This window comes from Rhipicephalus sanguineus, chromosome 1, assembly GCF_013339695.2.
Source record: "Rhipicephalus sanguineus isolate Rsan-2018 chromosome 1, BIME_Rsan_1.4, whole genome shotgun sequence".
Lineage (NCBI taxonomy): Eukaryota > Metazoa > Arthropoda > Arachnida > Ixodida > Ixodidae > Rhipicephalus > Rhipicephalus sanguineus.
This window is the reverse complement of record NC_051176.1, coordinates 332307972-332321663: the sequence shown is the minus strand read 5'-3', so window position 1 is coordinate 332321663 and position 13692 is coordinate 332307972. Positions and strand designations below refer to the sequence as shown.

General features: G+C 45.3%; 2 protein-coding genes across 5 annotated transcripts in view; one reads left to right on the top strand and one right to left on the bottom strand.

The window, feature by feature from the left end:
• LOC119379553 (E3 ubiquitin-protein ligase Topors) overlaps positions 1–7498 on the bottom strand; it is a 371896-nt gene extending 364398 nt beyond the window's left edge. Inside the window, exon 1 of the mRNA XM_037648855.2 lies at positions 7494–7498. Within this exon, the coding sequence (XP_037504783.2) occupies positions 7494–7496 (3 nt within the window). The 5' untranslated portion in view covers positions 7497–7498. The remainder of the gene's footprint in view (positions 1–7493) is intronic.
• Positions 1–13692, top strand: part of LOC119379546 (formin-binding protein 1) — a 214201-nt gene that overhangs the window by 164623 nt on the left and 35886 nt on the right. For all 4 annotated transcript variants that reach the window (XM_049412015.1, XM_049412013.1, XM_049412012.1 and 1 more), the window contains exons 2-3: positions 11020–11135; positions 12830–12880. In XM_049412015.1, the coding sequence (XP_049267972.1) occupies positions 11020–11135; positions 12830–12880 (167 nt within the window). The remainder of the gene's footprint in view (positions 1–11019; positions 11136–12829; positions 12881–13692) is intronic.

Sequence of the window (13692 nt, the reverse complement as noted above, 5' to 3'; positions counted from 1 at the left end):
GCGGAAACTGAGATTAGGCGTGAAGCGCGTCGCGAAGAAAAGAATTTCAGGGAAATTCAGACGTCGAAGTCTTCACCTGGTCTCAACGTCTTTACGGCCCAGTCGGGGCAGGAGCGCAGCGAGGTGTCGCGTACACCGGAATAGCGACAAAAGCTGCTCACAGTGGCAAAAGGGTAACGGCTTAGACCGGATGGGTACAATGGACAGACAAAACCGCTGGTATGCCGGTTTGTCTGAGTTCGGCGACCACGGTACAAAGGTAGCCGCGACTAAGTGTGTCGAACAGGTTTGTTCCCTGTCCCTTTGTGTAGATCGGACCCCTCGAAAAGGGTGGAATGCGCGTCTCCCCAGAGCTCGTCTGAAGGGGTGCCGTAGGGAGATAAGCACAGTACAATGACGGATACCAAGGCTTTCTCTTGTATCCAATTTTTGGTAATTAATTTATGTGCTTACATGTGGTCGTCTGCTGATGAGTAAGGAATGCGTCAATGTTTTTGTAAATTTTAATTTCCTCCTCATCGTAGAAGCAGATATTGAGATGTTTGTTTGGTTATTTGTTTCTTTTTTTAATATTTAGAGCCAGACCGTCAGCACTAGTGTAAAAAGCTGTGAATGGTTTTAAAGGAGATGTAGGCTGAGTTAAAAGCCTCCGTTTTAGATACTTTGTTTGTCTTTTTTTAGCTAGAAACATAACCGTTAGCGCTCGTGTAGAGAGCTGTGGATTGTTTTAACGACGATGTAGGCTGAACGTTGGGAGCCTCCGTTTAAGATACCGTTGTTTTGGTATTTAGAAGCGCGACCGTTGGGACGTGTGAGAAGTGCTGTTCGTTGTGTTTACAGAGATGAAGGCTGAATGTGAAAAGCCTCTGTTTAACATGCCTTCTTACGTATCTTGCAGTACGTGTTAGGATGCGCGTCAGTGTAATTTTCAGTTTATTTCCTTTTGTGTTAAACGCGTGAGTTTGATTTTCAGTTTTCTTTCGTATTTAGTTTGAAGCGCTTTGTTTTCTTTATGTAATACTCATTTGCCAAGTGCAATGAGGGAAAGCGTTTTAGCGAAAGGCTAATGTTGTTTATCTTGAGATGTTTTGTTGATAAGCATTCAGAACACTTGCGAGTGGTGCCAAGGCGCATGATTTAGGGAGCACTTAGTGAAGTGTTTGTAGTTTTGGGGCAATATTGAGTCTTCCCCAGCTGCTTCGATCGTCCCCAATCTGCCGATGTCACCATTGAGAATCGCTCGCGAAGACATTCTGATTGGTTTTAGCAGTGTCACGTACTGACACTTAGCTATAGAGGCACGTCCTCACTTTGGTATTCTTCCTGAGATACGTTGCTCGTGATGTTTTAATTTTAGCTTAGCGTAGTCTCTAGGAAATGTTTTGTTCTTTTATGCTGGTCTGGCGATTTGATCAGCATTTGGAGGGCGCTTGCTTTGGCCAGAGTGGTTTGGCTTTGTGTTGCTTCTTGGCAGTTCCAGTGAACCGCTGCTGAGCCATGGAGGTCACTCCTTGAGGAAAGAGCTGTACGACCACAGTTGACAACGGTCAACCAGCATCGCATCATCCGAGCTGCGTTTGACAGCTCGAATTCTGGATGCATTGTCTTGTGGCGGGGGTGCTGTTGTGCCAGAGCACCTGACCGAACGGGGAAACAAATAAACACGTGCACTTCGTTGGAAGTCCCCGGCATCGCGGTCAGCGTCTACCCTGCGACCAAGCTAAGGGGCCCGCACCTGCCACCTGGAGGCAGGGACTTAGCCCTGCATGCATTGTCTGAAATCCAGTCGTTTTCAGCCGGCCACTTCGATTGGCGTCCTTCGGAGCTACCCAGCTACGGAGGGCGGCATTCCTGAGGACGATGGAAAGGCTGCTCCACACCTGGGACCAAACAGCCTCCCTGTCAACGCCTGCAACCAAGGAAAAGGCCAATCCTGCGAGCTGCCCTACCAGTTGTCCACCATCGGTGGGGTGGGTTCCAAACCGTCGTGCTGTTCGTACCGGTTTGTCCCAGATCAAACAATGGACGGATGCCTTATTTAAGACCGGGCTGGTCTGTTGTTAGAGAGACGCCCCAGCCGACTTGGTCGTGCTGGCAGGCTCTGTCCTGCTATAACCTGCTATAACCCGCTATTACCTGCTATTTCTGCTATAAACGTTGTTAAGTTTTGTAAACGTTTTGCCTCTTTGATCTGCCCACAGCGATAAGTCCGATCTTCGGCTACATCGGCTCGCCAGCCTCCCGGTTTTCCTCGACGCGAAAACCCCATTCGTAACAGTGGTGGCAGCGGTGGGATACCACGACCCCGTATCTCGAGCTGCGCACCCGAAGGCCAGCACCCACTTCGTAACAGTGGCCAGTTATACTTTTCTCTCTCCTATTAACTCTTGTTTAAAGATGATATATGTTGTGGTGTACGAGGCATTGCTTGGCGTGTTGGTGGCGTGCGGTATTATGCGTGTGCTTAGGTAGGGAAAGCACGGAAGTAAATTGACTTTTTTTTTGTGTGTGTAATTGAGCACTCTGTAAGTTTCTACGGAGCAGTGGCCCAGGACAGACGCAGCAGAAAGGTAAATGAATTTAGCTAGCTCAGTCGCTGTACCATTTCAAAGTGGATGCTCGTATAATCCATCCGACCGTATATCCTCAGGTGTTGGCATTTTTTAGTGGAAATCTCGGAAGGAGGTCCAGAACCTCAACAAGGGTACGTTCGTGTGATCGTTCGTTTGCATTCGCGTCGTTTCGTGCTAGTATCCCATATATTGGACAGAAGTTTCCGGGGAGGGTGGGGGATGGCACATACCCGGTGTGCCACGCCCTTGCTACTCCTCTGCAACTTATTACTGAGTGTGATCTGGATGATTGCGCAGTAGAACATGGGACAACGATTGAGGAATGAAAAGTTGGCGCTTCTCAAGTTTTGCTGTACGTATATATTTTGCAGCTTGCAAAATAAGTATGTCGCAAATGCATTAAGCGGGATGGCAGGCGATCTGGCCTCACCTGCCGCCCCCGCTTTGTGTATGCGATCTCTCTCTCTCTCTTTTCCCTCGCGTTTTAGTGTCGTGCGCGCGCCCTTCGCGACAGTTGTAAACCGTAACGTGCCCGTTAGAGAACAATAGTGATGTTCAACCAGTATGACATATGAACAGGAGTTGCAGTGTAAAGAAAGGAACACGCGGCGGGCGCGGCACGCCTTTGCTTCGTGTCTTCGCTGGTCCAGGTCTTTGGACGGAAATGACTGACTGAGGCTTCACGCAAAAAAAAAAAAAAAGGCAGTTATGCATCGCATATACAAGGATGCTGTATCCACATAGCTGAGCCGTTGCGTTCCCTAATTTCCGCGTGCACGGCGTGCTTGGTATCGACCTCAGGTTGCCCCCCTCGTCATCGATTATCTTTTGTTTCATTACTGCTATGGGGGCGTGTGCCTTCGCTATGGGGACAAAAAGAACTAAAAAAATCAATGTTTGGAAATGGCGCGCGTTGCATCGCGAGGCCAGGCCCCTTGCAGCTGCTGTCGTGAGGCCCACCCGCGGAGCTATATTGACGTGGTGGCGCCTGTCCGTCCGGGCCCAGCCAACCAGCCGCTCCGATTCTCTGCTGGACGGGCTCGCTTTTTTGCAGGCGCTGCTTCGGGGTGTGGTGCCCACTCTTTGCCGGCCCGTGGGTGTTTGTGTGGAAGAAAAAATTGGCGCGCTGAGACGGGGCATGCCAATGCTCGCGGTCGTCGGTGTCCATAGATTGCCTTCGCCCTGAGCGCCCACGCTCTCTGATCCAGATAACGGGTTAGACCGCAGCGCGCAGAAAAATAAATAACAACGCAGAGGTGCGCACGTCTCTGCGACACGTACGCCAAAAGGAATTTCCCTTCGGGCGAACTGTGGTCGCATATATGTATTCGATTTCGACTCAGCGGGTAACATTTTCCGCGCGACAGTGCTGCGTGCGTTCCGAACACTGTACCATGGCTACAAACTTGCGGATGTTATCTAGCGCGAAGAAGACACATTAACTGACATGCCATATTGAAGTCGACGCCACTTAGTTTCCAAATAAACTTATCTGTTAACATTCGCACGCGGCAAGCGCGGCCGCGTCTTTCCTCCTCTATAGTATTCGAGAGAACGTTCGCGAATACAACACAGGGTAAACGATCAAAGTTGTGTGAAAAGAACATTCCGAACTATTATAATGTAAGCCTGGGAACTTTTTGAGAAGCGCGAATTGCCTATAGGGTGTTTTCCGTTCTCAAAGAACGGAATAATTCGAACCTATTCAAGAAATAAAAAAATAATACCCAAGTGCCGCGTGGACCATGAAAAACGAAGGTGCGGTTAATTGTGAGCTAAAGCGTCACAATAAATGCTCGAGCTTTTTTTTTTCTGTACGAGTTGGCGTCACTTAAAGTGACCCTGCAACACTTTTTCAGCATGATCAGAAAAAACTGCCGATCGGCAGTCGAGGCTCCTGAGAACATGCGAGCCGAACATTATAGCGCAGCAAGCGGCCTGGAATTTACAATTAATTCTCGCTCAGCTAGAAATCGTTCCCTCTTCTCTCGACAAATGATGCCATAAACCCAAATGGCCGCGCTATAAACCCAAAGTCCACGGCCATTGGCTAATTCGAGCATCGTGAGCTACATAGTTACCGTGGCCGCCGCGGGATGCCGCCACGTGCCCGCGCTCGCTGTCACACTGAAAGTAAACCGCGCGTTCGAAGAAAAAAAGAAAGAAAAGAAAGTGCTCAAAGTCATGACGCGCGCTGACGAAAGCATGTATCTTCTTGCCCCCTTGTCATCCCCCTCCCTGCGTAGCTTTCAGCATGCTCGCTGGTACGAAAGGAAACAGAAAGCGCTTCAAGCGTGCGACAAATCCCTGTAACTCGGCTCGTGCTTGACGGATTCTAAAAATTATTGCGGCAGTCGATTCGTGAGGCAGTAAGCTCTTTTAATGAAGCCATTCGACGATTACTGGGAAAAGTCCTGCAGGGCCTCTTTAAATATAGTCTCTTGAGAGTGCGATAAACTTTGTTGATGACAATTAGTTATATTAACGAAACTTAAATACTTCTCATTGTGTTCAATCATATCATCTGAGTGAATTATGCAACCCCAAAAAGCATTTCGCCGAGATAAAAACCTGTCGCGGGCGCCAGTAAGCGCCGCGAGATCGCGCCACTCACGCAGGATCATTTCTGCGGTGCATTTGCCTGCGACCCGTTTTTTTTTTTTTTTGAACAAATACAGCCCTGTAATTGTGTTATTGTGTTGCGTGTTTACACTACTAGTGTATTTGGTAATATGTATCTTGTAGTGGCTGCGGGGTGGTTGTAAAGTGCTTGGTATCACAATACGGCGGCTCAAGTAGCAGCTGAACTGAAGTGCTGCGCGTCGAGCGGGTAAAAACAAATGTAGGAAAATTTCCAACAATATGGAAACCGCTGCACGATGCCAGCAGCCTCACCGCCAGGGAGGCTGCTAGCGTCTAATATTAAGCACGCATGTTTCATCCCTCTGCATGCGCTGTAGCCCAGCAAGAGGTTATCTCTAATCAGAAGCAGGCGTTCACGCTGTCCGTGGCTCGCTCGTTAGACTAATCTCGTTCAGCTGCTGCGAATGGCCTAACGCAGGCAGAAGCTTTCGTTTTGGCTACTGTGGTTCAACAAGGAGGCTTAAAAAAATGAGCGGACGGGGAGGGCCTGCGCTTCTGAAACACCTGCTCTCGCCATGAGTGTTAGAATTAGGTGCCGGTGCTCGACGAAATGCCACAGGCCGATTGCCCTTGTGACAAGGCCTATATGTGGTATTGCGCCTTGAGTACAGTCCCTTAGTATTGGAAACATCCAGTATATGACTATTTATACTTTTTTTTTTGTATGAGTTAACCACTCACAGCAGTCGAACACGATTAGTACTTGTGTTTGGACTGCTGCATGTAGCTGCCGGTTCTTTGGCGGGTCAGTCATGTATTATTCACCTTGCATCTGTGTGGAGGAAGTTTGGAAGAGACCAGTATGCGCGCACTAAAGTCCCTAGATTTTTCCCTAATCTAGGGACTTTAGCGCGCACTGCCCCATGCGCACGAGAAGCGCACCGTCCGTTTTGTGTGAGGCCGTTCGGCATGATCGATTGGTTGATTAGTTTAGCGGTCGATCGGGTTTAATGACCAAGAAGCAACACAAGAGTGACACACTCACACATACATACAACACGCGCGTATATATATATATATATATATATATATATATATATATATATATATATATATATATATATATATAACGAATGAAGAAACTACGACTTTCGTTGGTTTGGCACTGTATATTTTCACTAACGTTTCGTCTGGTGGACCAGACTTTGACAAATATATATATATATATATATATATATATGCGCGTACACGAGCGCGGCTGCCCTCCAAACACAAGTTACAGCGCAGGAGGTCAGTTCATTGATGCGAAAATGGCGTAGTTTGGTCGAATGGAATATAGTCTGCGATCGAGAGGGTAATACCACATTACTGGAACGAGCCTTATTGCATCGCGAAAAAAAAAAAACCACATCAACCTGTCCGGCATCTACGTTCAATGGTTCATATCTGTTGCTGGAAATGGTTGTGCATTGACCTGCCGTCTTGTGAGCCTCGCCGCTGCAGCGTTTCGCGCAATTTATATGGTATAGCCAGAGCCCTTCAGTAGTGATTCAATAATCATAAGATTCTGGTATTCTGGCTTCAGGCTCAGTTGGCGCATATACGTTTGCGTGTAATGTTAAGCAGCTGCCGTGCGGTTACAGGTGAACACAAGTGCCGTCTTGATGTCTCGTTAATTATCGGCATGCTGACAGGCTGGTTTTAATTTCCTCATCACGGCGTTTGAATGGGGCGTTGCTTTCGCTGGCTGCCAACTTTGCTATGCAGCCAACGTACGTACGTGTACACTCTACATTCTCTTCCTGCTTTCTTCGCACACGACAACGTGCAACTATGCCTTCCAACGTCCACCTGTGTGTGCAGCTTCCGGTTCAAATTCGCGCCCGTGTATACTGCCTGTTAAATGTGCTCGTTTTGGTTGAGTACCCCCGCGTGGGGTATCCATGCATTGCTTTGAAGGGCAACGCCCTTTCATTATTTATGCTGTGCAGGTTTCTTTGATTTCGTTTGGCAAGTACCTTGTCTGACCCGCTTTTAAAGCGTTAAAGGAAAAAGGGTGTTAATACATTATTATGTTTAATGTATGCGTTTCATGCCGCTCGTGTGTCTAAGGCGGTGGAATCGTCCCTGATACATCGTGCTTGGCATATATTTGACGCCTGCCAACCTGATTTGCATTTGAATGAAGTTTTTGCGGTGTCATTCGCTTTGTGCACCTTTTTTTCCCCCTTGTGCACTTAAGCGAGTTAACGTGTGTATGAGGCTTGTTTTCCTTTTTATTTTTTTGTGGCGCTTACTGAGCCTCCCGGCGTTTCGACACCTTGTTTGTGGCGAACGCATTCTTAAACTATAACGATTTGAGCGCCAACTCTCTCATGCTACTTTACTGAAGATGTTTGGCAAAGGAATAACACATCTCGTGCTATAGTTAGTTGATCATAACAAGGCAAAAACAGCGTACACTTTACGATGACGGACAGAAGGAACTGTGCCCTGTGTTCCTTCTGTCCGTCATCGTAAAGTGTGCACTGTTTTCACCTTGTTTGGCAAAGATTGCCAGGTTTGCATTGGGCTTAGAAGAGGCGAGAGCGTTGCTGTTGTAGTTAGGAAGTGTTTAAGCGACTCGTAAATAGTGGACTAGAGATCGTCTTTCTCTAATTCTTATATCTTTTGGCACATTAATTCGCTGAGTAAACTTCTGGAACTCGGCGACACTGCGCAGTAAACTGTTCTGTCTTATATTCACTAAACTATTTTACTTTAAGCGCACCTTGTTCGCTGCTACAATGACGTTTTTACTGTCCTCCCCAGGTAAGCCTTCCGCGCGCTTTGAGGGGCGTAACTTCAGGGAGCACCAAAGTAATCTCGCTGCAGAGGACAGGAGCTGAAGCGATTGCGGTCTGGATGCGAAACGAAACTCGTTTCATAATCGCCGTCGAAATGCGACGTCGGTCGCCTAAAACAGGCGTTGAACTGTCCCCTTGGGCAACCGCGCGGCTGTTCACAAGGGGGGGGGGGGGGGGGGAGACCGAGGCAGTCCATTTTAGTCACAATGTCCATGTTCGCAAGTCTGCGCGCAGACTGCATCGCGTTTTTTTTTTTTTTTTCCCGGAGAAATGGGGTGCGTTCGTTTGACCTATACCTGTTCACCGCTGTACTGTGCTGGAGGAGTGGTGCGAGAAGACGATATTTCATCTCACTACGAAGACGACGGATCGCCGCCACGCCTGGTGTATTAATTCTGCGGTTTTACGTACGTGCCACGATCTGATTATGAGCCACGCAGTAGTGAGGGGCTCCAAATTGATTTCGACCACGTGGGGTTCTTTAACGCGCACCTTTAACGTGCACGAACGTTTTTACATACCGCCCCACATGGGAATGCGGCCGCCGCGGCCGTGATCGAATCGGTGAGCTCGGGGGCCACGCCTTTCGCGTTGCGCTTGCAGTAGATGAATGGCTCAAAAGTACTTTGCTTGCCCTTATCTCACCTTCGCCGTGACTTTACGATCAGAGCGATGAGTCAATGACCACGCGGCAGCGAGTTCGCTGCCTCTTGCAGAGGCAACCACCGAACTAACGCGACTTCCAAATCTGTGTTTGACGCGGCATAAAGCGAGTATTATGCAGCCTTTTTTTTTTCCTTTATTAAAGTAGACTAGCGCTACCTTTTGCTTACGGGAGAGACAAAGACAGAATGGTCGCTGCACTTAAACTATGGACGCTAAGAACAGATTAGCTGGCGAGCTTTTGGGAGACATTTTTTTTTATCAAGCACAGAGGCGACGCGTGCGTCAGCACCCCTTCAGTCTCCCTGCTTGTCAGTGAATTCAGACTGTCATACAATAGGCGATAACAAGCAGTCTAATCTCCTTAATATATTATCATGAATACGCATGTGCTCAGTCTTTCATTCTTGTAAAATGCAGGTTTGAGTGAACATAGTTGAGTCGGCGCCCAAAAAAAGAAAGAAGCATGCAGTTGGAGCGCAGCGCCTTCCTTGCGATGTCTTTCCGTGTACCCGCTCAAGAAAAAAAATGCAGCGCTGGTTTGCCTATATAAGGAAAAAAGAATGCATCACCAACCGCAACTAAGTGATATTGTGCACTCAGCAGAGTTTTCTTTTAAACTGGTTATACTTTGTACATTTCAAAATTGACAGATGTGGCGTTCTTGACTGTTTCGAATTAGTTGTGTTTTTTTTTTCTTTTTCTTTTTTTTTTTAAAGGATGGGACTCTAGTCTTCCATGTACTGCTTGGGGTCCCAGCAATGTTCAAGCAGACATTGGGTTCTTGTGCAAGCAAGCCCACTAGAGCCGTCCTTAAGAACTAGAGTAGCGCTGCGGCAATACTGAAATTTGTTAATTTATGTAATTAAAGGCCTACGGGTGATCATCACCCAATTCATGACTTCTGCTATAGCAAATTAACCCTTTGAGACGCTATGTACACAATTGTGCACACCACTTGTATTTGCTCTTTGTATCGACTAGGGGCTACGGAACAGCCAGATACATTGAGGTTTGGATGAATTGAACCTCCTGCATAATAAATTTGTCCTCACTTAACTTCATTTTGCAGTGTGCTGTTGCATAGGATTACTTTTCTGAAGGTACTACCACGGTCGACGAGTCGTTCGACGTGCCGCTTCCCGCGAGCCACGTATAAAGTATAATTTTTCTTTGCACAAAATTGACATAACCAAAAACGAATTCGCGCTATATTTCTAGCCTGAGATTTGATTCTGTTTATGCAAAAACAAGGCATGAATAGCTTCAGAATAAATATATATTTAATTACCAACCAATTAGGAATGATTACTATAACACACATAAATTAACGTGTTACGACATTATTTTTGTTGCAATAGAACATCGAGTGCCTTGAAACAATGTCACATAGATTTGGCGCATTTGCAGACAGTTCTTCATAGGTGGCGTCTGAAAGGGTTAAGAGTTGCCGGCAAAATATCATCTCTAATGCGTTGTTTTCAGTAAATATTTTGACGCAATTAGTTGAAACACTGGGAAAGTCGCAACGCAGGCATAAGTTCATGGAGGGAAAAAAAGAATGAGGGAAGGAGTGTCATCAATACTTCTTTTTGGACGAGTTGGTTCATTATGGAACGAGGAAGTACCAGTGCAAACTGACACCGACAAGAGAAACGACACGTACACACAAACTTGCGAAGGCTCACTGTGGGAGTGATGAAGTTCTCCCTCCCAGTTTCTTTCTTACCTCCATGGATTAATTGTGCAGCACTTACCAGAACATTTAATTTTATACTCGCAGCATGTATGATAAAATTTTCAGTAATATAATAATTCTGCATGCAAGACGTGGTTATGCTGCTGTACAAGTGTCATTGTAGTGGGTGCCTATCTTATAAGATGAAACCTTTCTGGTTAGTCTGCTGATTTCCTTTTTTCTGTAGCAACAACTTTCTGTTTTATAAACTTCAACAATTAGACAGAGCAAAACTATTTTTTTTTTCTTTTTTTAGACTCTCACGATTCGGCACATTTTGACAGCATATCAAAGGGTATCTCAAATGGTCATAAATTATTTTAAGATTAGTTATGCACCCTTTCAAGGTGTGTTGCAGAGATAACAGTGGAGAGGTCTAATCTCTGGAGCTTCTCAGTATGTGATAATTTGCGCAGAATCAGAGATCCAGGCTTTAGCAACAAACTACGTGGTTAGTTGCTGGCGATTGGAGCCTCGTATTAGTTTTTGTTTTTGTGTACCTTCTTGTTGATATTTCATATGACATCTGCTTGTAATAATTGCTGTCCTGTGAACATCAGTTGCCCATGTGCTTCTCGTGAGTGACATCTTTCCTTCTGCTTCTTTCTTGTTTCAGGATCAATATGACAAGATATCCCAGCACACTCATCAAGGCCTGCAGTTTCTAGAGAACTTTAGTCAATTCATCAAGGACCGTTCGACAATCGAGACGGACTATGCTGCGCGACTCAGGTGAGTACTCTATCACTTGCTTTCTCTTTTTTCTCCTTGCCATGTCCTAGACTTTTTAGCACTTGATTTTCACGAGCAACTACGCTTCCAGAAAAGACAGCTTCTGGGAAAGAGGTTGCTTGTGGCTGTGTGTCTGCGAGCGAAATTCCTTTTTGGTAGGAGTATTTTTCCTTCAGACTTTCAAGTGCTCGTGTGACAGGAGTATCACAGGATTTGAGTAAAACAGCAAAAAACCTTGGCAGTGTGCTTCAACACAAGCATCGCATTATGGAATATGGCAATGCCTCTTGAAGCAACAGCGGCTTTCTTTGCCTACTTGAAAAATCGGCGCGAAAACGACGATGAAGACGCAGAAAAAAAACACAGGACGAACGCTGGACACAGGACAGCACTCGTCCTGTGTCCTTCTTTTTCTGTGTGTTCTCCGTCGTTTTCGCGCTGTTTTTTCAAATATGCATCAATTCCAACTCACCCATGTTTCTACCTTGCCGACTTTCTTTACTACAAATTTGTGATTATTCTGGCACTTTGTGTGTAACTAATAAGGTGTGCATCATATATTAGTTTGTCTTGTTAAAACTGTAGAGCTTAATTTTTTTCAACAGAGCTGGAAAAGAGTATTAAAAAATGTGTGTCTTCCTTTCTGCATCATTGTCTTCCATGCCGTGTTCCTATACTACACAATGGTGCCATCAAAATGCGCGGCAACATTCTGTTGAAGAACTCTGGTCATATTTTGCAGTAAAAATATACAAGAATGTTCGAATGCAAAGGAATTTGTGTATTGGGACATTCACAACAAATAAACTGTATAGAAGAAGCAGGTCTTCATTGTTACCTTTCAGTTTTGGCATTGAAGTTGTCTAATTTAAGGGATTATTTTTCCCCCCTTTGAAATGTAGCTTTCAGTTTTTAGCCTAAGTGACCATTACTCTCAGTTGAATGCACTTGATCCTTTTGCGAAAATTCGTTGCACTCTGTGCTTGTTCTCGAAAAGCGGTGCAATAGGTAGCAGTGAACACACAGCACATTTTGTTCTTTTCGTAGAGGACAATTCATTATTTATGAAAACTTTAGTTGATGTTTATTAAGGCAAAAGCCTGAAGTGCCTCATCAGACATTGGCCTTGAAAACATGGTGCGCAGTATAAAAACCCATGTGACCTTTGCGGGTTTGACAAAAAACAAATAAAAATTGGGGTTCAAGTGACACTTGAACCCAGGTATTTTGCGTGGCAGTCGCATATTCTGCCACAGAGCCACACCAGTGCTCTAAATTACCACCAACCCATTACAACCTATTAAAGCTGCTAGCCCATTACAAAGGCTGAGCTATAATTCGTCATCATCATAGTTGGCCACAACATCAACGAAGTGTGAAGCTACTCACATGACCTCTCAAGCTCCGATGGTGGTAAAATATCCACACCGGATGGCTTTTGCCTTCGAGTCATCTTAGGCGAATGCATGAGGGACCCTTTCAGTTTTATTCCTTCCCCTTCCAGGTATATGTGCGACTTATCCATCGCCTTTGCTCGTGTTTTACTAATTGTGAATGCATAAAAAGGATGAATATGGTTGCACTTGCAAATGCAGTTCTGCTTGCCCGCCCTTAGCAAAAGGACAGCATAAACCCAGTGCACATTGAACGAGTCTATCAACAACTGACTTTTTTTTTTTCCCCTTTGTTTTTAGGAAGCTTGCAAAGAGCTATCAACCGAAGAAGAAAGATGATGAGGACAACGGGTAAGTTATCGGCATCTTACAGTCAAAACTATCTGTAAATGAGATAACATCCAAAGAAAGGACACATTCGTTCTATACAGTTATTCTAATGAAAGTAGACACAGAAACTATGCAAAATACTCTTCACCAGCTTAAAAAATTTTTGCATTTACCTTGAGGAGAGCGGTGTTCCATTTTTTTAATGCTGCAGTTCTGAAGGGCAGTGAGCTCTGGCGTTTTCTGCCACCCATACAGGTGGTTCATAATTTTTCATCCAACAGCTTACATTACCCTTCCCAGTGTTATAAAAGCATTCATCTTCAATAGTGTAAAGTGTTACACAAATGATTTCTGTGGCCATGCAACGATTGAAATGTTTTTTTTTCTGTTCTATGCTTAAGTGTTCCGAATTCACATCAGCTAAGCATCAAAAAGATGGGGCTTATAAAGTCCTGAACATAAAAAAAGAAGCAGTCACTCTAGTCAACACATTGTGGAATCTCGCGTTTTTCTTTAGAAGTGTGACTAATCACTTTTTGTGTATTTCGCTACAATAATTTGCTATTACAGTGTCCACTGTCATAAAATTCGATTACATAGCTCTAGCATATATTCAGGGTGTTTGTTTTACACATTACGAACAAAAAAGAAAGAAACGCCTAGAATTTTTGTGAGGTAGATAGGCAGATGACATCATAAATGCCATGATGGCTCACCAAGCCCAGACAAATGAGTCTCGTAGTACAAAGTGCCTCCTCGGCTCTTTCTTGACACCACATGACATTCTCTTGTGATGTGGAGTAAACAAGCAAGTTTCTAAAATACAAGCAGAT